Source organism: Papio anubis, chromosome 6 (genome assembly GCF_008728515.1).
Source record: "Papio anubis isolate 15944 chromosome 6, Panubis1.0, whole genome shotgun sequence".
In the NCBI taxonomy this organism is placed as follows: domain Eukaryota; kingdom Metazoa; phylum Chordata; class Mammalia; order Primates; family Cercopithecidae; genus Papio; species Papio anubis.
The window spans coordinates 109,924,202-109,948,119 of NC_044981.1; the positions used below are offsets into that span (position 1 = coordinate 109,924,202).

Below are 23,918 nucleotides of genomic sequence, written 5' to 3' on the forward strand. Positions count from 1 at the left end.
ATTTTGAATAATGTATTTTTTGTTATGATGTAGGGTTTATATTTGTTTAACACAGTTAATGGTCACCTAATTCTGTCTAGTGAACCTTTAATATTTTGTAAACTATGCATATTAGTTTTGAGCCCCCACCTCAAAGTACTCAGTATTTGTCACTCAGTTCTTACTCTCTTAATTCATTAAATAAAAAAAAATTTCTTGGCATGAACATATCTATCAGGCTTTCATTTTTGTGTGTATTTGATTTATATATCCCCTTTGTGATTTTATTTGAATTAAATATTTTATGGCTACCATTTTAAATATGATTTTCTTACCGAAAATCGACATCACCATGTTTTTTTAAATCTCATCCAATAAAACTGATAAACTTCCCCCTTAAGATATTTCTTGAATAATTAGCACTCAGTCGTAAATAAACAATATAGGCCTATTGACTTATCTCATTCACCTTCTAAACTTTCATTTTTTCACCCATCCGTTCTTCCATTGCCACACACATTCCTGACTGCCCTAAGAAGCACAACACAGGCTTAATTCTTATGAGGACAAAGAAACATGTGTGCTGTGTATATTTACAGGGAAAGTAATATGAGTTCATATACCTCTTCTTTACATAGTTCACCTTCTAAAATATTTACTGTTGTTTTGAGACATGTTTACAAAATATATAGCTACATATGATTATTTCAAGTTAAAATAAAAATGTCATTTTCTAGAAAACGATGTTGTCTTATTGGAGTTGAATATTTTTGTATTTTCAAAAGCTATGAAAATGTCTTAAAGTAATTATACCCTTGAAATGATCACCTATTTCTCTAAAGGCAGATGCCTCTCCATTTATTTTTCTTCTTGTTTTCTAAATAATTTTTGACCCTGATTTATATTATATTTCTATATATTATCTTTTCGTATTGTTAGGAAATACTTCCAGGTTTCCCATCTTTTGCAAATTCTATACAAAATTTTAAGGTAAGATTTAAGTAATCTTGCATTGATGACCTCTTTCAAACATCCTGCATTCTGTATCGTTTTAGTCATTCCCTTGCATGTTTTTGTCTTTATGTATACATTTCTTTTAATACTTTAATCGCATCATTTGCGTTTCCTTTCTAACAGAGCAAATAACATACATATGTGTTATCAAATGTTAGTGATAGTCTAAGCTACTCCCATGCACTTGCCCATTAATCTTTCATTATAAAATGGTATCTATCAATTAATTTTTTCTTTATAATAATAACACTAATACAAAGAAGGACTTACAGTAACTATATTTGGTGTCTTTAATGTGACACAGAAAATAAAAACAAAATAAAGGTTTAGTTTTGTATCTTAAAATGTTAGCAGAGAATCAACGAACAAAGTAAGTATTTGGTTACCTTGTCGGTCTGAGTTTCCTCACTCTCTTCTGCTCAGTATTGGGTCTCGTGGTTTAGTAAAGTTCATGACATGTAGTAGGTGCTCAAAAGATATTAGCAGAATGAATGGTTATGAATTGCTGTCCATATCCAAGTTATTGAATGCATGTCCCATATTTTAGCTTTTCCATTTTTCTTTATGTTCCGTCTGGGCTGCAGGTTATATATTGTATTGATATATTGTATTTATATCAACATAAATCAGAAGTAACTAATTTCATATCAAATACTAATTTTTTTAAATGTCATGCTCCATAAAGTTGAGTTTATGTATATGTGAACGTGGTACACAAATGTAAATGTGGTTTATGTGTGTGTGTGTGTGTGTGTGTATGAGTGAATGAGAGAGAAAGAAAAACAATAAAGTGAAAGAAAAAGTAGACAGAATGCTGACAGTATAGCTACTTGGAATTTAGATATAAGCAATAGGTTGCCATGTCTTCTGAATATGTGTGAAAGTTATCAGTTGAAGAAAAACCCTAACTAATGGGCTATAAATATTGTTTTGTACTTCATTTTTCTCTTAGAAAGAAGAATCTTGAGTATATAAATAGCGACATCCTTCTCACCTTACTGCAATCTGCTAGACACTTTCTAACCATTAGAAAGTCATTTACTAAATAGGCTCTAATAAAGTTATTTAAAGAACATAACCCTTTTCTTTCAGATGACTTTGTGTAACAAATAGCTCCTCTTCAGGGCAGTCAAGTGCTTTTTAAACGCAGAAGTTGATGAGCAGCCTGTCCTCAGAGGCTCACAATGAAGCCCTGTGCTCACTGTTAGATGGGTCACTTCTGGTGGCCACACTGACCTCTGGTACCTTGGAGACACACCAAGAACAAGTTTTCTCCCTGCGCTCATAAGAATGTGGTATCAGTGCTTTTCTGGGCATGAGAATCAACTGATAATAAAAATGTACCTTCATTATATTCACCTGTTCATTCAGAAAAGACATCCTGGGAAGAACTGAAGCTTTATAGTCTTGGGCTCCAGTTCCATTTCTTTCTGCTTTTAACTATGTTTCTAACTCATCTCTTATTCTGCAATCATATATTGAGTGATTCTGAGTGCCAGACACTGTGTTAGATGAGGGAGATTAAAAAGATACCTAAGGAGTGTCAAACGCGTCCATGTGAAGAGTCCATCAAACAGGCTTTATGTGAGCAATAAAGCTTTTTAATCACCTGGGTGCAGGCAGACTGAGTACAAAAAAGGAGTTAGCAAAGGGAGATAGGGGTGGAGCAGTTTTATAGGATTTGGGTGGGTAGTGGAAAATTGCGGTCAAAGGGGGTTTTTCTCTTATGGACAGGAGTGGGGGTTACAAGGTGCTCAGTGGGGAGCTTCCGAGATTCATTGTCCAGGATAAAGAATTTCACAAGGTCAACTGATCAGTTAGGGCGGGGCAGGAACAAACCACAGTGGTGGAATGTCATCAGTTAAGGCAGGAACCAGCCATTTTTACTTCTTTTGTGGTTCTTCAGTTGCCTCAGGCCATCTGGATGTATAGGTGCAGGCTTGGGCTCAGAGGCCTGACATTCCTGTCTTCTTATATAAATAAGAAAAACAAAACAAAATAGTGGTGAAGTATTGGAGTGGTGAAAATTTTTGGTGGTTGTTTTTCCGGGCTGCTTTGAGTGGGATTAGGGGCGGCGTGGCAACTTAGAATGGGAGAGATTAAATTGAAGAAATATTTTGGGGGAAGGGGTGATATTGTGGGGTTGTTAGAAGGAGGATTTGTCATATAGAATGATTGGTGATGGCCTGGATGTGGTTTTGTATGAGTTGAGAAACTAAACAGAAGACACAAGGTCTGAATAAGAGAAGGAGAAAAAGAGGTATTAAAGGACTAAGAATTGGGAGGACCCAGGACATCCAGTTAGAGAGGGTCCAAGGGGGTTCAGCATAATTATTTGCTTGGTTGGCGAGTTTTTGGACTCTATCCTTGAGTGTTTTTATGTTGTCATATACCAGGCCAGATTGATTTAGGTAAAAACAACACTTTTCATCTAAAAATATACAGAATTCTCCTTTTTCAGCAGTAAGTCGAGGCCTATTCCTGTCTTCTTATATTAGTAAGAAAAATAAAACAAAATAGTGGTGAAATGTTGGCATCATGAGGGGAAGAGGAAGCTGTTCGGTCCTATTTGCAAATTGAATTTTGGCAGTAAGGAAAGCTAGTGTGCATGTGCCTGTCCAATTAGCAGGTAGACACATGTAGGTAGAGGAGCCACAGAGGAAGAAGAGACCTTGTACAAGGCAAAACTGGAAATGCAAAGTGAAAAGATGAGGAGTACTAAAAGAGGTGTCTTGTACCCAGACTTATAGATAAAGTTTCTGTGCCGCAAAAGAAATAGCACTCAAATATAAAATTTTCTTTTTAATTCTCAGCAAGGCAAGGTACTTCTATAGAAGAGTGTGCCCTTACAGATGGAGCAATGGTGAGCGCACATTCGGACAAAGGAGGGGAAGGGGTTCTTATCCCTGATGCACTGTGGCCCCTGCTGCTGTGTCGTTCCCCTATTGGCTGGGGTTAGACTTTACAGGCTAAACTAATTTCGACTGACTAATTTAAAGAGAGTGACGGGGTGAGTAGTTTGGTGGGAAAAATGGTTACAGAGCAGGTAATCAGAATGAGTCAGGACAGAGCAAATAATCAGAATGAGTCAGGGTGGAGCAGGTAATCAGAATGAGTGAGGGTGGAGCAGGTCATTGAAATGAGTCAGGGTGGAGCAGGTAATCGAAAAAGGTTGCTTTATGAGGAAGTTAAGTTTAAAAGTAGAAGGCAAAGAATTGAACCTACTGACATAGTGATTTTTTGAAAAGAAATTTAGAACTGATGTCTAACACTAGGGATCCAGCTAGGGCAGCAGCCATTAGAGGTTGTAATGGGCATTGATGGAACAACTAGATAGAGGGAGAGGCTAAATCGAGAAATTATGTCTACAGAAAGGAGGAGATGACCACGGTGGCCTTCTTAGACCCTGAGGGAAAGGCCTCTACCCATCCAGTGAAAGTGTCTACCCCGACCAAGAGGTATTTTAGTTTCCTGACTTGGGGCATGTGGGTAAAGTCAATTTGCCAGTCCTGGGCAGGGGCAAACCCCTGAGTTTGATGTGTAGGGAAGGGAGGGGGCCTGAGAAATTCCTCAGGAGTGGTAGAATAGCAAATGGAACACTGAGAAGTAATTTCCTTGAGGATAGATTTCCACGATGGAAAGGAAATGAGAGGTTCTAAGAGGTGGGCTAGTGGCTTGTAACCTACATGGAAGAGGTTATGAAAGGACGATAGAATGGAATGAGCCTGTAAGGCTGGAAGGAGGAATTTTTCTTGGTCCAGGAACCATTTGCCTTGAGTGGGGAGGGATTGATAGGTGGCAACTTCAGTGAGAGAGTAAGTAGGAGTGACTGATGAGAAGGAGAAAAACTGGCCGTGAGGGACATAAGTAGGAATACCGGCTGCTTCTTTAGCTGTCTTATCAGCATAATTGTTGCCTTGAACAATGGGGTCTGAGGCCTTTTGATGGCCTTTGCAGTGAAGGACTCCAGCTTCTTTTGGAAGTAAAGCAGCCTTGAGAAGAGTTTTTATTAAAGAGGCATTAATGATGGAAGATCCTTGTGTAGTGAGGAAACCTCTTTCTGCCCATATAACAGCATGGTGGTGCAGGATATGGAAGGCATATTTAGAGTCAGTATAAATATTGATGTGTAGTCCCTTTGCAAGAGTGAGGGCCTGAGTTAAGGCAATGAGTTCAGCTTGCTGAGAGGTAGTGGAGGGGGGCAGAGCAGTAGCCTAAATGGTAGGTGTGGAAGATACTATAGAATAGCCTGCCTTTGCTGGTGAGTGGTGATTAGGCCTGGTGGAACTGCCATCAATAAATCAAGTGTGATAAGGGTGAGGAACAGGAAAGAAGGAAATATGGGGAAATGGAGTGAATACCAAGTGGATCAGAGAGATACAGTCATGGGGGTCAGGTGTGGTATCAGGAATAATGTGGGAGGCCAGATTGAAGTCCAGGCCAGAAACAATGGTAACTGTAGGAGATTCAACAAATAGTGAGTACAGTTGAAGGAACTAGGGGGCAGAATGTATACGCATCAGGTGTGAGGAGGAAAATAGATTTTGAAAGTTATGGGAACTGTAGATTGTAAGTGGAGCATAGCTTGTGATTTTGAGGGCCTCTAAAAGTATTTAAGTGGCAGCTGCCACTGCATACAGATATGAGGGCCAGCTCAGAACTGTGAGGTCAAGTTGTTTGGACAGAAAGGTTACAGGGCACAGTCCCGGCTCTTGTGTAAGAATTCCAGCCACACAGCCCTGTACTTTGGCTGAGTGTAATGAAAAGGGTTGGGATGAGTTAGGGAGAACTAGCGTGGGAGCAGCTTTTAGGGCTGTTTTTAAGGAAGAGAAAGAGGAGTGGGGAAAGGATTTAGGATCTATGGGGTCAGCTGGGTTTCCTTTTGTGAGTTTATATAATGGTTTAGTCAGGATGGCAAAACCAGATATCCAAAAACAAAAGTACCTAACTATGCCTAGGAAGGAAAGGAGTTGTTGCTTTGTAGAAGGGGCTGGGGTTTGGGAGATTAGCCAGACACAATCAGCAGGGAGAGCATGTATGTTTCTATGAAGAATTATGCTGAGATAGGTAATGGATGAGGAAGAAATCTGGGCTTTGGCGGGGGAGTTGCAATATCCTTTTGAGAATAGATGTTGGAGGAACAGGAGGGTTCCTGTTAGGAAGATTTGTAAGAGGGGCCATAAAGTAGAAGGTCGTCAAAATATTGAATAAAGTGAGAAGCAGATGGACAGAAAGTAAAGTATGAAAAAGGGCTTGACTGAAGTAATGGAGGCTGTCCCTGAAGCCTTCAGCAGTACAGCCCAGGTAAGTTGCTGAGACTGATGGGTGTCACGTTCAGTCCAAATGAAAGCGAAGAGAGGCTGGGATGAAGGGTGTAAAGGAATAGTAAAGAAAGCATCTTTGAAATCCAGAACAGAATAATGGGTTGTGGAGGGAGGTATTGAGGATAGGAGAGTATGTGGGTTTGGCACCATGTGGTGGATAGGCAAAACAATTTTGTTGATAAGGTGAAGATCCTGGGCAGGCTTTAGTCCTCTCAAAGCCTGTTGTGGGATGGCATACGGGTGTTGAGCAGGGTAAGGGTGATTAGGCTTTAATGGGATAGCAATGGGCATGTGATCGGTTGCCAGGGAGGGAGTAGAGGTGTCCCATACTTGTGTGTTAAGGTAGGGGGATACAAGAGGAAGTCGTGAAGGAGGTTTTGAACAGGGGAAAGGGTGGCAATGAGATGTGGCTGTAGCCCAGGAATAGTCAGAGAAGCAGATAATTTAGTTAAAATGTCCCGACCTAATAAGGGAACTGGGCAGGTGGGGATAACTAAAAAAGAATGCATTAAATAATGTTTTCCAAGTTGACACCAGACTGGGGGAGTTTTAAGAGGTCTAGCAGCCTGGCCATCAATACCCACAACAGTTATGGGGGCAAGGTAAACTGGCCCTTGAAAAGAAGGTAATGTGGAGTGGTTAGCCTCCGTATTGATTAAGAAGAGTACGGACTTACCTTCCACTGTAAGAGTTACCTAAAGCGTCTGTGATGGTTCAGGAGGCTTCCGAGGTGATCGGGCTGTGTCAATCTTCAGCTGCTAAGCTGAGAAGATCTGAGAAGGAGTCAGTCAGAGAGTCTTGGGCCAGAGTTCCAGGGGCTCTGGGAGTGGCTGCCAGGCAAGTTGGACAGTCCAATTTCCAGTGGGTTCCTGCACAGATGGGACACAGCTTAGGAGGAATCCTGGACTGTGGGCATTCCTTGGTCCAGTGGCCATATTTCTGGCACTTGAAGCAAGATCCTGGGGGAGAAGGTCCTGGAGGAACGCCTGGCCACTGTGGTTTAGGTGTTTTGAAGTTCTTGTGTACTGGAAATGTGGCTGGGGTTTCTCTTACAGTGGAGGCAAGTAATTGCAACTCAGAAACAGACTGCTGCTTGGCTCTCTCTATTATTGTACACCTTGATGGCGAGGTTAAGTCCTGTTGTGGAGTTTGAGGGCCGGAATCTAATTTTTGGAGCTTTTTCTAATGTTGGGAGTGGGTTGGGTAATAAAATGCATATTGAGAATAGGACGGCCTTCTGGCCCCTCTGGGTCTAGGGCAGTAAAGTGTCTAAGGGTTGCTGCAAAACAGGCCATGAACTGGGCTGGGGTTTTATATTTGGTGAAAAAGAGCCTAAACACTAACTGATTTGGGGGAGGTCAGATTAAAAAAAAGGAGGGTTAACCTTGACTATGCCTTGAGCCCCAGCCACCTCTGTAAGAGGAAATTGTTGGGCAGGTGGGGGAGGGCTAGTCGTGGAACAAAACTGTAAGCCAGACTGGGTGTGAGGAGGGGAGGTGATAGAAGGATTATAGGGTGGGGGAGCGGAGGCTGAGGAAGAATTGGGACCTGACTCAGCCTGGTGAGGAGCAGCCTGAGGAGGACGGGAGAGGTCAGATGGGTCCGTAGAAAAGGAGGATTCAAAGGACTCAGAGCTTGGGGTAGAGGCTGAAGGAACAGACAGGAGAGAAAGAAGAAAGATTTGGGATGAGTTGCACTGGGAGCAGAGACTAGGGAGGGACTGATGAGTAAAAGAATGCCTGGACATCAGGCACCTCAGACCATTTGCCCATTTTTCGACAAAAATCATCCAGGTCTTGTAAGATGGAGAAATCAAAAGTGCTGTTTTCTGGCCATTTAGAACCATTGTTGAGTTAGTATTGGGGCCAAGCGGTGTTGCAGAAGAAAAGAAGGCATTTAGGTTTTAGGTCAGGTGTGAGATGAAGAGGTTTTAAGTTCTTGAGAACACAGGCTGAGGGAGAAGAAGGGGGAATGGAGGGTGGAAGCTTGCCCATAGTGAAGGAGGTAAGTGTAAAGTGAAAGGTAGAGACACAGAGAAGTGGGTGGTGAGCAGCCCTGGGCTGTAATGTGGGTGAGCAGCCAAAGCAGTCATCCCTGCAATTGACTTGCCACCAAGGGAATGTGGGTGAATGACCAAAGCAGGCATCCCTGTGGTGATCAGACACCAGTGGAATGTGGGTGAATAATCAGGCAGGCGTCCCCACAGTGATTAAACACCAAGGGCAGCCTGTCTTCCCGAGTCCGTGACCCACACCGGAGTTTTGTGTCCACAGATAAAATGTGTCTCCTTTGTCTCTACTAGAGAGGAAAAACAGCTGGAATTGGAAGGAAAGGGAGATTGAAAGGTAGCGAGAGAGACTGGAGAAGGTAGTGAAAAGACTTACCTGATTTGAAATTGGTGAGATGTTCCTTGGGCTGGCCTGAGAACCCGAGGTCATAGGTGGATCTCCTTACAGAGTGAGGGTGAGGACAGGGGACTGGTCTCCTGAAGGAGTCCCCCTGTCCTGGGTCTTCAGCACCAAATGTCACGTGCATCCATGTGAAGAGACCACCAAACAGACTTTGTGTGAGCAATAAAGCTTTTTAATCACCTGGGTGCAGGCAGACTGAGTCTGAAAAAGGAGTCAGCAAAGGGAGATAAGGGTGGGACAGTTTTATAGGATTTGGGTGGGTAGTGGAAAATTGCAGTCAGAGGGGGTTTTTCTCTTATGGACAGGGGTGGGGGTTACAAGGTGCTCAGTGGGGAGCTTCTGAGATTCATTGTCCAGAAGTAGGAATTTCACAAGGTCAATTGGTCAGTTAGGGTGGGGCAGGAACAAATCACAATCATCAAATGTCATCAGTTAAGGCGGGAACCAGCCATTTTCACTTCTTTTGTGGTTCTTCAGTTGCCTCAGCCATCTGGGCTCAGAGGCCTGACAAGGATTTTGTACAGCTGTCCCTAGATATTCACAAGTGATTGGTTCCAGGACCCCCCAAGATAGCAAAATTCATGATGCTCAGATTCCTGATATAAAATAGCATAGTCTTTGCATTTAACTTACACATATCCTCCCATATACTTTAATCTCTAGATTATGTATAATACCTAACACAATGTAAATGCTATTTAAATAGTTGTTGGCCGGGCGCAGTGGCTCAAGCCTGTAATCCCAGCACTCTGGGAGGCCGAGACGGGTGGATCACGAGGTCAGGAGATAGAGACCATCCTAGCTAACACAATGAAACCCTGTCTCTACTAAAAAAATACAAAAAACTAGCCGGGCGAGGTGGTGGGCACCTGTAGTCCCAGCTACTCGGGAGGCTGAGGCAGGAGAATGGCATAAACCCGGGAGGCGGAGCTTGCAGTGAGCTGAGATCTGGCCACTGCACTCCAGCCTGGGCAACAGAGCGAGAATCCGTCTCAATAAATAAATAAATAAATAAATAAATAAATAGTTGTTATACTGTGTTGTATTTTGTTTGTATTATCTTTATTGCTGTATTGTTATTTTTATTATTTTCTGAATATTTTCAATCTGCTATTGATTGAATCTAAGGACACAGAGGGCTGACTTTATCACCCAAATGCATTTGGGTGAATATTAGTGCTGAGGTTGTCACAGGATCATAGAGAAGTGTTCTCAATATATGGTTCCTTCACCAGCAGCATCAGATTCACCTGGGAACTTAGACATACGGATTTTTGGCTCTACTCTACATCTACTCAGCCAGAAACTCTGTGGGTGCTGCCCAGCAATTTGTGTTTTTCTAAGCCCCTCAGATGATTCTAGTGTGTACTAAGTGTGAGAACCACTGGTATAGGAGACAGATGCCCTCACTCAGACTTCTGGGTTAGAAAAAGCTTCCTAGAGTAGGTTGTGCCTGAGCCGAGTTCTGAAAAAGGCATTATTCAGGGGAAAATGTGGTAAGTGTTTAGGCAGAAGATGACTGCTTTTGCAAGACAAGAAAGTGAGAGAAGGCATGGATCATGAGAATGTGACAACCTCGGTACTAGACATGCTACACAGATTACCTCTAATTCTCATCAAAATCATTGAAAAGGTGCGTGATGATTCAACACACCGTGTAGTACATCCTGTAGTACAACAGTAGAGAGATTAAGAAAAAAAAAAAAAAAAAAGGACACACCAAGCTCACAGAGCTAATGCGTGGTAGGGCCAGAATTTGAAACCAGTTTGGCCTGTCTCCATAAGTGGCATTCTTTCCACTCTGAAACATCACCTGCCAAGGGGGACAGTCATTTTACCTGTGTCACAGCACTGTCAGCAGCGAGTGAGATGGTGGAGTTGAAAGCTGTTTTGTAAATGCCGAAAAACCATGTTCAGTATGGTTATGAATACTTGACGTTCTTATGAGACACTACATCTTGATGGAAAGTCAGGATATTTTCACTAAATCAATGCTATTATATAATGGCGCTTGTCATTGTTTGTGAAAATAAGTATGAAAATCCCAATTTTATTTTTCATTTTTGAGATGAGTAGTGACCTGGATACATTTATTCACCAAATAACTTGGTACATCTCTAAAAGGTATCATGTTCCCAGGGTCTGGGAATACCATATTGAACCAGATAAATGTGTTTTCTGTCCACGTGGAGATTGTAATACCTAATATCAGTTTAAATAGTAATATAGACAAGTCACCCAATGGTATTTTGGGTGTAACTCCTCAAATTCAGTCAAAATGAACCCCATCTAGAACTGTCCTCTGGGTTACCAATGGCCTTGGGTTAGGAAGCAACTCACAGGACTGTGTTTCTACTCCAGCTATGACTCTTATTTTTTGTGTACTTAGGAAATTCCCTCCTGGGCACATTTTCTTTATTAAATTAGTGTTACTTGGCCAAAAAAAAATGGAGTTGGTTAATTTCATTATTCAATAAGATAACTAAGATATTTTTCTAGAGTTAACTTTTGCTTCTTACTATCCTAAAGGTGTGGGGGTGAGGAGAAAGAAAATTTTTCAGAGACAGTTGGGACTTACTAAACATTAAGTATCTTCTAGAATCAGTCAGGTATTAATCAGCAATTAAATAAATGCACAGATACTAATAAAATTATAATGTCTCCCTGTTTCCAGAGAGAAGACAGGCTAATTTTGAAGGAAATGAAAGTTTGGATAGAACAATTTGAGAGAGATTTGACAAGAGCACAGATGGTGGAATCAAATTTACAGGATAAATATCAGGTAATGTATGGAAAAGCTTTTTGAATTTTTCAAAAGCTACTTTTGACTAAGATTTATATATGTCATTTGATCTCTGTTTAATGCTTTGAATTACATTAACGGGAAAAAGTCTTTAAAGACATAATATTCATTACCCTAAGTTTGCATATAATTTAATAATTGTATTTCTGACGTATGTAGATAGTCTTAAGTTGCATTGTATCCACACTATATATGGAGCACCGAGGCTTCATCACTTTCCCATAACTTGGTCTTATAGATGACTTGGAAAACAAATGTGGAGTCTTTGTGTTTATAGAACTCATGATCTTGTAGATGTCATCTAACACAAAAATCTACCAAGAACAAAGAGTTGAGTCAAATTGAAAATTACTATAAAATAAGCTGAATTTAATAAAGGATTGCAACATGAGTATTGGAGGTCCATTAAAGGGATCAGTTTCGGCTGCGACCTGCCTAGTCCAACACCACTGCATTCAAGTTGAGCTCAGTTTTTCCCCAGTCTGACTGCAGTGTCATTAATTGGACTTCTGCTTCCGATTTTCATTTCCAAGACACAAAACACAGTTTGTTCCCATTTAAAAAGTGTGATTTCAATAGCAAAGACACAGAATCAACCCAAATGCCCATCAATGTAGACTGGAGAAATAAAATGTGGTACATATACACCATGGAAGACTAGGCTGCCATATAAAGGAACAAGATCATGCCCTTTGCAGGGACATGGATGGAACTGGAAGTCATTATCCTCAGCAAACTAATGCAGGAACAGAAAACCAAACCCTGCGTGTTCTCACTTATAAATGGGAGCTGAACGATGAGAACACATGGACACATGGAGAAACAACCCACATTGGGGCCTGTGTGGGAGAAGGAGAGCATCAGGAGGAATAGCTAATGGATGCTGGGCTTAGTACCTAGGTGATGGGTTGATCCGTGCAGCAAACCACTATGGCACATGATTACCTATGTAACAAATCTTCCTGGACATGTACCCTAGAACTTAAAACAAAAGTTGAAGAAAAAATAAAAATTAATAAAAATTTTGATTTATTTGATGCAGCATTATCACTTTTTCCAATGTAAAACATCACTCCATTTTAGTGGCAAAATTAAGTGTAGTATATTCTGAATTATATTCTGCAATATATTCTACTCACCATCATATTTCAGTCATTTCTGCTACAGAAAAAGGTCAAATAATGTGAGAACTTCAACATGGTAGACAAAAGATTTATCTATGGCATTAGTGATTTTGCATAATCGTATCTTTAAGATATGCCTGAATTTAGATGGATGATAGCATCAATATTATATTTGTCCAACTTAGCAAAGCAATAAATATGTGGTTAATATGCATGTACTCTTTTGCTTTGAAATTCAATGTGAGCTTGTTTCCCCAAAATAAAATTTTCTGGGCTGAGATCCATTAAAAAATGATTAAGCCAGTAAATGGAGAAAAGAATTGCAAGAACAGAGTGAATATACTTATTTAGTCGACTGATGAGGTTTAGGTTTGGCATCAATTATCAAAAAATAAATCCCAAGTTATAAAGCTACCTGTTACATAGATGCTAGTTGGTGAGGGAAATAAAGGCTTAGAAAAGCCAAAAACAGAAACACTCCTTTCAGTCCAAAGGTGATCACTAGTCTCTTAAAAACGGATTTAGAGACTACCTGAAATCTGAATTTAGGGAAAATTTCATTTCATCTTTACATTATGTAATCAGCATTTTAAATCTCTTTCAATCGATAGTAAATGCTGTATTTTCCAGTTTTTTCACTCAGAATCCTGTGGAATAAAATTTAAAAGTTGATTTTATGTTTTGGTTTATTTTTATTTTTTATTTATTTTATTATTTTTTTATTTTATATATTTTCTTAGACAGAGTCTCACTCTGTCACCAAACTGGAGTGCAGTGGCATGATCGTGATCTCAGCTCACTGCAACCTCTGCGTCCCAGGTTCAAGCGATTCTCCTGCTTCAGCCTCCTGAGTAGCTGGAACTACAGGGCGTGCGCCACTACTCTCAGCTAATTTTTGTGTTTTTAATAGAGACGGGGTTTCACCATGTTGGCCAGGATGGTCTCAATCTCTTGACCTCGTGATCCGCTCACCTTGATCTCCGAAATTGCTGGGGTTACAGGCGTGAGCCACCGTGCCCAGCCTATGTTTCGGTATTTTAAAAATTCCATTCAGTTAGAGAAAATGGAAGAAAAACTTGTAGGTAAAATTGTAGTTCACTATCTCCCCCCAGTGTTCTTCATGTGAATTTACATGTTTGTTTATAATTTTGAAATTCTTTTAGTTGTGTTATCTGCTAACTTTTGTGGGGCCATTCTCCTGTTCTGTAACATAACTGCACATTTTAATGATATTTTAATTTTATGTTTAGATTTGGAGTCACACTTTAGGATGCGTTAATTTAATTAATGTAAAATATAAAACTTCAAAAATTGTTTTAATGTTAGCATTAAGCTTATAGTTAAGTCTACATATAATAAATTGATGTCAACTGTACTGTGACATGCTTAATATTTTAATACCATGAAATTAAAGCAAAGGATTATCATATAAGCATGGTCCCCTAAAGTAAACCTCTTTATGCAGGCTTACTTAAGCACAAATCTAGACAGCTTTCATTCTGCATTATTTCCATATATGCAATTTCTATTTGTAAATTGTTTGGTACTTGAAATAAAGCAACTATCTTGATTATTAGCTAAGATTTATACTCCTGTTTACTATGATCTCCTGACAAACGTATACTGGTACATAAATTACTTTACTGGAAATGAGAAATCCTAGGCTTTAGTCCTACCTCTACTACTTGTCCTTGGTAAGTCATTTCTGGGCTTCAGGATAATAATGCGTGTCTATGTTGTAGGGTGATGGGGAGAACCAGAGAGGATAATATGCAGAAAGCACTTAGCACAGGGTCAAGCTATGTCAGGGCTTGATGAATGACAGCTGCTATTAGTAACATAACTATCATTATTATTATCAGTAACATATATCGAGTGTTATCCAAATAGAAAAGGTTGTTATTTAGGAAATGTGCTTTCCTTTGCTTTTGCTGTTTTTGACTCATTGCCATACTGTTGCTGTTTTTCCTCTTTTAGTCATTTAAGCACTTCAGAGTTCAATACGAAATGAAGAGGAAACAGATTGAACATTTAGTACAACCATTACATAGAGATGGTAAATTGTCACTTGACCAAGCATTGGTAAAACAATCTTGGGATAGAGTGACTTCCAGGGTAAGTTCTTCCACAATTAGTTTTATTGGGGTTTAATAAATTCAGAAAAGAATATTTTTCATCATCTGTTTCTACACAGTGATATGACAACAGGTTCTACTGCCTCTGTCTGAGGCTAGAAAGACTTAACTAGGGGAGAATCTTTGCCTCCTTGTCTGGTTTTCCTATAAGTTAATGGAAGTCTTTGGTTTAACAGCTATTTTCTTGCTTTGGCTTCCGTGTATGTGATATCAGCCATTGACTCGATGATAGATTGAAATCTTGAGACCATCTGAATCACTTCACACTTTACACAACTTCCTTCTGGGTGGTTTAGAAGAGGTGACTCTCTGGTCTTGTAGCAGATTCTCCAGAACGGAACCACGGCAACTCCTCGTATTCCAAAACCATGTTTCATCAAAGTTAATGACCTTCCTGTATTGACATACAGTTTTATATTCTTTCATTCAACATCTCTTTTTATCTGATTGATCACTCATCTGAAGGAAAACTGCTCAGTATCTTTCATATTCATATTCTTCATGCTTAAATACCAAGATTTCAAGCCCCCGGAACTCTTCTATCACTAATAAGAATATTTGTCTTGAACTTACCATATGTTCTTTATTTTTTTAATGTTATTTTTGAGATAGTGCCTTGCTCTGTCACCCAGGCTAAAGTGCAGTGGCACAATCACAGCTCACTGCAGCTTCAACCTCCTCGGCTCAGGCAATCCTCCTACCTCAACCACCCGAGTATCTGGGACCACAGGCATGTACCTACCACCATGCTTGGCTAAATTTTTTTTTTTTTTGTAGAGATGAGATCTCACTATATTGCCCAGGCTGGTCTTAACCTCCTGGGTTCAAGCATCTCACCCATCTTGGCTTCCCAAATTTCTGGGATTACGAGAGTGAGCCACTGCACCCAGCCAAATTTTTTTTTGATAGTCTCATTTTTTTCTAGTGACTCCATTAAAGAATAGACTAGTTCCTAAGCACCTGCACTCATCCCACCTGGCATTCCAGTAAGCTAGGAAATGTGTCTGAGAATTGGGTAAAATGAAAGAGATGGAGAGAAGGGTAGACAATCATAGGATTATAGAAAGAATCTTTTAAATCCATCTTTGTCCAGAGCTGCTTAGATAATCCTCATTTTTCTGGACTTGTTCTGATCATGTGGGATTTAATGGGATTCTCATTCCGAAGACCAAGATACACATCAGCCAAGTATATAACTGCTGCATCCTCCAAGCATGTCAGCAAACTTGATCCCTTCCCTTTCAGCAAAAGCCACACTGAAAGTCAGTGGGTGCTTTATGCTACTCCTGTAAGAGGAAAATTGTTTACACTTCTAATAATCTTCCATGTTTAAGATGTATTTTGAGTTTCCTCAAAATTTGCTTGTAACTGTAATTTTCTCCCCATCCCTAAAGTATCAAACTCAGAACACAGACATTTGCTTATTTGATATTTATTAACTTAGCCTGAAATCATTAACTTAAAGCTTTATGTATGGTTTACTATTATTTGGGGGTAATTTTATAAATTGTCATCTGTATTAAAGATATTTTACTTTTCTGCTTTTTAAATTTTAGCTCTTTGACTGGCATATACAGCTTGATAAATCTCTTCCTGCACCTCTGGGCACCATAGGTGCCTGGCTGTACAGAGCGGAGGTGGCCCTGAGAGAGGAAATAACCATTCAGCAGGTCCACGAGGAAACAGCAAACACGATACAACGGAAACTTGAGCAACATAAGGTAAAAATTCTGGTCAGAAAACCTTGCAGCATAACAGCCCTAGTGTGGTCTGGAGAGGTAGCCTAGTTACAACCTGACCTGTTGGGAACGCCGCAAGTATTCATTCTACATGATCAGAGATGTCACACCTTCTTAGAGTTCTCTAATTTGAATGTTTCTTTCTTACACTGGTTAATGACAGTTCCAGTAGGTTGATTTCCTGAGATATTTTCCATACCTGTGTGGTGTTTTTTTCATCTGCAGCTATCTTGGTTATTTCTGTTGTTATATGTTATTTTTCAAAAGATAAGCGCAGAGATGGTATGCATCTACATAATAATGTGGCTGGCCTTGGCTCCAGACCTCATTTCTGCCTCCATTCTCAAAGGAAGGCAGGCAAAAGTTCTTATGTCCTGGTGCTGTGGGGTGGGGGTAGAAGGAGTGGAGGCTGTAGGAAGTGGTGGAGTTAGGGTTTGATGGTCTCTTAGTCATTTGGGACATTTTAAACTTAATATATGATCAGTTGTGTATGGTATAGTTTCCAATATACTTTCTCTTGTGTTTTGTGATACTACAGGCCTAACTAAAAATGCTGTTTTTCATTAACATCACATTAACGCAATCTTGCATTTTATGCATTTGAATTCGTATACTTCATTTTCTGTAGTGTGGTGGGGTATTACTGCATATGTGAAAAACAGAGATTTCTGCTCCTGACTACACATGGGCAATATATAGCCCCTATATATTTTCTGCCAAATTATTGATATTTTAAAAAAAATTACCCCAAGGAAATATACTGTTCTATATCTAGACAAGATCATAAAGCAAATCTGTGACAGATTTTATTTTATGCCTCTCTGAGGCTTTACTTTTGGAGCTAGAGATACAGAGACACAGAGATACGATGCCATTGCCAATCTTGGCAGTTTCAACTCAACAGACTCAACTTCAGACAAACTTATTGAACCCGATGGCCACAGCAAGATTTGATGGTCTGCAGAGGCCGTCACTCAGGGTCCTGCCTCCATTTCTTCTTGGCCTTTTCCAATACTCAGTGCCTTTGGACACTTTTAAAGTTGCTGATCATCTCTTAGCTCCTCTCCTCCCCCAACCAGCAACACAGACAAACACACACACTAAACTCTCTGTCATCTGACTTCTCAGATGCCATGACTTTGGGATCTTCTTCATCTGTGCAGATACTCACATGTAAAAGCTGGGCCTGCTTGTCTGTGCCTTAGTGCCCTAATGTGGGGGCAGCTATGCCATAAGGGACCCAGAGTTCAGGCCTCATATGAGATCAAGTCACAAGAATTTTCCTGGGGTTGAATCAGGTTAAGGTTTCTCAAAAGCATAGAAACACCTGGGCCATGTCAATTCTGAGACCACCCCAGTATATTAAAAATGGAGGAAAGTGTGAAAACAATATTACACAAACAATAACATCTTTAACAAATTAGCAATTAAGCCTATATAACATACAATAATTTTTTTCATGTAAAACTTTTTAATTTAAACTTTTTTTTTACCTTAACTGGCATTTATTTATTAATTTTTAAATTTTAGATTCAGGGGGTACGTGTGCATGTTTGTTACATGAGTATGTTGCATAATGGTGGCGATTAGGATTCTAGTGTACCTGTTACCTACATATGAAACTATTTTAATTGACGTAAATATTTGATACAAAAGAAGTCACTTTAGAATTTTAAATGAAATGTACAATGTATAGTAATTGGGAGTTAAATACATTAATTCAGCAAATAGGCATGGTAGCAAATATTCCTACTACGTGCAGGTCTTCAGCTCCAGGGCAACAGGTGAGGGGCACAGACAAGGTCCAGGCATTTGTGGTGCCTCCAATCTAGAGGTCTGAGAAACATCTACACAGTTGTTCTTTATATAATACCCTTAACTTTGACTTCAATGTCCCACCATAGAGAAAATGTCTGACAATGTAACTGCTATTTACTAGTTAATTATAACGATTTGTAAAAATGTTAATTGAAGGCACATTATAGACAGTAACATCTCCTATGGGGGAGTGAGTCCTAAGTTGGCCAATGCACATGCTGTCTGCATGTTTCCATGGCTATATGATTTCAGGCCCTTCATGAGCCCTTCTAGCTCCCTTGAGAGACAGAGTGAGAGACAGACCCTGTGCCAGCCCCCAAGAATACAGCTAGAACAATCTCTCTGCCAAAGGCTAGTGAAGAAGGCGTACAAACCAGAAATGAAGTGAGTGGATCAGGGAGAGATAGAAGGGCAGGAGTTGGAGAAAATGGTTATCTGAGGCAAACAAACAAACAAAAACCCAGAAAGGGCTAGACTTAAGAGAAAACCAAGGAATGTAATAAAGAGATAAAAGTAAAAAGCAGAGGTAGGTAGGGGCTCAGGCCAGGTTCAAGGTGAATATTAGAATGATCTTTTTATTGAGGTAGGAACTTTTGCCAGGCCTGGGCATGGGTACTTAAAGTAGCTCATAAAACAATTAAATTGTCAATTTTAAGATCAATTCTCATTTATTGAAAAATATATTTTAGAAGACTATAATAAGCTAAGCTTTGAGGGTGAAAAGTTTGAATTATTATTATTATTATTGTTGAAATGGAGACTCGCTTTTTCGCTCCCAGGCTGAAGTGCAATGGTGCGATCTCAGCTCACTGCAACCTCTGCTTCCCAGGTTCAAGTGATTCTCCTGCCTCCGTCTCCCATGTAGCTGGGATTTCAGGCACCTGATACCACGCCTGGCTAATATTTGTATTTTTAGTAGAGATGGGGTTTCACCATGTTGACCAGGCTGGCCTCGAGCTCCTGACCTCAAGTGATCCACCTGCCTCAGCCTCCCAAAGTGCTGGGATTACAAGTGTGAGCCACCACGCTTGGCCAAGTTTGACTTATTAAAACAACTAAAAATTATAAGTTTCCTCAATGGCACTAACTCAGTCCCTCGATTTGATGTAACACCTCTATGCTGGTATATTGGGCTGACTTGAAGATGCAATAAATTGGGGAAATCACAATTTAGGACTCACTGATGCATGACCAAAATGTTTGGGAATATTGTCTTCCCATCTTGGTCTAAAAAGTAATTCTGATTTTTGTCAAGAAAACTTGAACAGGCTATCAAAGTTGCAATGCTTGTTTTTTTTCATTCCTTTTTCATTCTTCACAACTTTTTAAAAAACAACACAATTTTCAACACTTAATGCATAGGCAATGCTTGCAAGTTGGATTCAGATCAATTTTTAAATGTGTGTTTCCAAGAGTTCACTTTGTGAATGGTTCTGCCAATGGTTTTGTTTTACTATTTCTGAAAAATTAACATATATATGTATGTATATATTAGAACATATTTATTCTGCAAAACATAGTGTACCTGTATTATCTCTTCTATTTTCCGGTTACCCTAATGTTCAGTTATCTATAAAAATAACAATAACCACAGCTAACTATTATGGAGGACTTAACCATGTTTCAGTCCTTAACCATGTTAAGTGTTTGATTTTTACCAAACACTTAACATGACGGATGTGAGATAGGTATTATTGTCCTCTTTTGCTGATGAGGAAACTGTAGGCAGAGAGAGGTTAAGTGACTTGCCCAAGGTCACATAACTGATGATCCAGGTTGTCTTCAGCACTAGGCTTAAAACGTGACCACAAAGCTATTGCTTATCATACTTGTAAAGTGATTATACTGACTAATTTATTATTCTTAGTATTGATTTGGCAAAGTAAGACTTTCAGTCATAAGGAATCGTGAAAGTAGCCATCAGGCTGTGCCACCTGCTACACATCCTTACTGCAGTTACCAACCCTACCTAGGTCACTTTCCATCCCTTCTTGAAGATTTTATTTCCTGGATGACAATGCATGCCATAATTCTTAATAACTTCAATAACCCAGAGACGATCCTCCCAATATCGTGACCTCTCAGGTTCTTGACCTCCTCTTCCCCCAGGACCCTGTCTGACACCCAACCCTAGCCACTCACTCCACAGTCATAGCCTAGAGTGCTCATCACCAGCAAATGAGACCCCTCCACAAGCTCTTTGTCAAGTACCTTCCTCTCCAGTCAGACAAGGCTTCATCTCCTCTGTGCCCTATAATCTGTTACCCTACCATCTTTTCACTGCATCCTGTTCTCTTTACCACCTCCCTTTGTGCTCTGCTTAAATGCAATATAAAAGCCCCACTTGTCCACATCCTCGCTTGCCTTGTCCACATTTCACTTTGTTTTACTGTCCTGGTAAAAACACGATGCCGGTGAAAGCCAGCTCTCTGCCTAGTTGATGCCCACACACTCCAGTCAGATGTAGCTGACTGTGGCTGGAGAAAAACACACCCCCAGGCTCGATGACTAACCCAAGTGGGCCCTTAATGGTGCCTGGCAATCAGAAGGCATTTCCCGACTCCATTCCCTTTTCATTTCTGGGACAACTATTTCATATCTTGTCTCTTCAAACCTTCCACACCTCCTCCCCATCCTCACTCTTAGCTGATGACATTACTTCCTTTTTCTTTGAGAAAATAGAAGCAATCAGAAAAGAATTTCCACCAGCTCCCACGGCCACATCAACCCACCTACTTACATCTGTGCCCGAATACGCGCTCTTCACTTCTGTTACTATGGGTGAACCATCTGTGCTCTGGGCCGAAGCCAACCTCTCTATGTGTACATTAGATCCCACCCTCTCTCCAAAAGGTAATTCCTGTCCTTCCTCCCTTCTATATTTTTTTCTCTTTCTTTCTTTGTTGGAGTTTTCTCATCCACATACAAATATACTGCCATTAACTCATCTTAAAAAGTCTTTTTCTTAGCCCCACTTCCCCTTCCAGCTACTGTCCAATTTTCTTCCTTCCTTTTACAGCAAAGCTCTTAGAGAGAGTTGGCTCTGTTCTCTTTCTTCTTTCTAAATTCCCTTCTCTCATTCTCTCATTCTTTCTAAAAACCATTCCAATCAATGGTTTTTAAAAGATGGCAAGCTTTTTTCTTGCCATCTACCATGCCACGTTTACCAGACTTTGCCTCATTCCTCACCCAACGGCCAGTTCTCAGTCTTCTTACCTCACCTGTCACAAACATTTCCCTTAGTTATCCCTTTATCCTTGAAAGACTTTCTTTAGGGCATGGCAGCTCATACTTGTAATTCCAGCATGTTGAGAAGCCAAGGCAGGAGAAGCACATGAAGCCAGAAGTTTGAGACCAACCTGGTCAACCAAGCGAGACCCTGTCTTTACAAAAAATAAAAAAATAAAAAATTAGTCAGGCATAGTGGTGTATGCCTGTAGTCCCAGCTACTCAGGAGGCTGAGGCAGGAGGATCGCTTGAGCCCAGGAGTTAAAGGCTGCAGTGGGTGAGTTATGATTGTGCCACTTGTAATTTCCTTCCTACTCCCCTGGCTGTACCTTTCTGGTCTTCCCTATTCTTTCAACAAATATCTGTTGAGCTTTCTCAGTGTGCAAAGCAGTGTTTTAGGCATTTGTGATACATCTGTAAGCAAAACAGACAAAAATCCCTTCCCTTAGATAACTTACCTTCTAGGGAGAGGAGGCAGATAAAATTAATAAACATAAAATATAAGTAAATTTAGGTTAGAAAGTAAAAGGACAGGGGAAATTAGGTGTCGTCGCAATTTTAAATAGGGTTGTCAGTGAAGCCTCATTGGAAAGATGACATCAAATAGGCAAGCACATTCCCTACCTTGAGGTCTTTACCTTTGCCATCCTTCTGGAATGTTCTCATCCCTCAGTCTGAAACATCCTCTTACTGATATTCCTGTTACATTCTTCATCTCTTTAAGGCCTTTACTAAAAGATCCCCTCTTCGTCAACCCTTTTCTGGACACTTCTTTTGAAATTACAACTTCTCCCAAACTCCCCTTCTCCTTTCCCATTTGATGTTTCTCATTAGCATTTATCATCACCTCGACTGTTACCTGTTTTAATCATTTACCTTATCTTTTGCTTGATTTTCTGCACTATAATGTCAACTCTATGAAAGTGGGAATTGTTGCTTTTTTTCACTGTTGTCTCCCCATATTCAGGCTCTCAAAATTGCGATTGGGTCAATATTGATAATGCATACTTTCTAAAAATGTGTGCATTTGACTAAGTCTTCAGAATTATTGGCATAAAATAGTTCAAAATACTGTTTTATATATTTTGTGGTATTTTCTGTGCCTGTATATTTTCCCCAATATTGTTTCTTTGAACCGCCTCACTTTCCTTAATCACACTTTGGCATTTGCTCTACAATGTTCTAACCTTCTTTTTTCATCCATTTTCTTTTCTGCTTGCTTTCTTCTCTCTCTCTCTCTCTCTTTCTTTCTTGGTTTTTTTTTTTTTTTTTTTTTTTTTTTTTGGAGATAGGGTCTGGCTCTGTTGCCCAGGTGGGAGTGTAGTGGTGTGGTCATGGCTCACTGCAGCCTCTGCCTCCCAGGATCCAGTGATCCTTCCACCTTAGCCTCCTGAGTAGGTAGGACTTCAGGCATGGGCCACCACAGCTGACTAATTTTTGTATTTTTTTTGAGAGATAGGGTTTCACCGTGTTGCCCAGGCTGGTCTCAAACTCCTGGGCTCAAGCGATCTGCCCACCCTCCTAAAGTGCTGGAATTACACGCTTGAGCCATAGCACCCAGCCCCATTTTTTTTCCCCCAAAGGAATGACAGTATTTTCATGATATGGCTGCTGTGTGAGAATATACTGGGTTAGGAATGGAGACCAGAAGCCAGGGTACCGTTTCAATCATCCAGTTTGAGTGCATTGAACGAAGGAAGTAGCTGTAGAGATAGTGAGAAATGGACAGATTCTGAATACATTTTGAGGGCAGAACAATTTTCAGCATGAGATGCATACTGTGAAAGAACAAGAGTCATAAATGACACTATGATTTGGGGGCTATGCAAGTGAAAAAACAGAGTTTCTATCGATTAAGAATAGGAGACAATGAAGTGACTTTGGGAGGAAAGCTAAGGAATTCAGTTTGGGGCATGTTGAGTCTTTTTCTCATCCAAGAGGACATGTGGAGTAGGCAATAGGTAAGAGAGCTCAGGAAAGAAGTACAGCCTGGAGATAAAAAATCAGTCATTCGCATCTAGAGAGATGTTTAAAGCTCTGAGACTGGAGAAATTAAATAAAGAAGTATATACAGAGAAGAGAAAGGGACCAAGGTCTGATCTTGGAGGGAATCCAGTATTAAGAGATTGAAGAGTAGAAAAGCCAGTAAAAGTCTGAGAAGGAGCAACCAGTGGAGTTGGAGGAAATCCAGCTACAGTGTTTTCTTAGAAGCCATGGGAAGCAAATGTATGGAGGATAGGGTATTTTCAGAAGAATCGCCAGTGATCCTTAAAATGCAGCTGAGATAATTCCACCAACCTGCTCAAAATTCCCAGCTGGCTTCCATTATCAAAACACCACAAG

General features: G+C 40.2%; 1 protein-coding gene across 19 annotated transcripts in view; it reads left to right on the top strand.

Moving 5' to 3' along the window:
* SYNE1 (spectrin repeat containing nuclear envelope protein 1) overlaps positions 1–23,918 on the top strand; it is a 523,271-nt gene that overhangs the window by 141,696 nt on the left and 357,657 nt on the right. For 17 of the 19 annotated variants that reach the window (XM_021936839.2, XM_031667714.1, XM_021936840.2 and 14 more), the window contains 4 exons: positions 919–969; positions 11,403–11,510; positions 14,633–14,770; positions 16,347–16,511. In XM_021936839.2, coding sequence (XP_021792531.2) covers positions 919–969; positions 11,403–11,510; positions 14,633–14,770; positions 16,347–16,511 — 462 coding nt within the window. The remainder of the gene's footprint in view (positions 1–918; positions 970–11,402; positions 11,511–14,632; positions 14,771–16,346; positions 16,512–23,918) is intronic. The other 2 variants (XM_021936847.2, XM_021936849.2) reach the window with 1 other exon arrangement.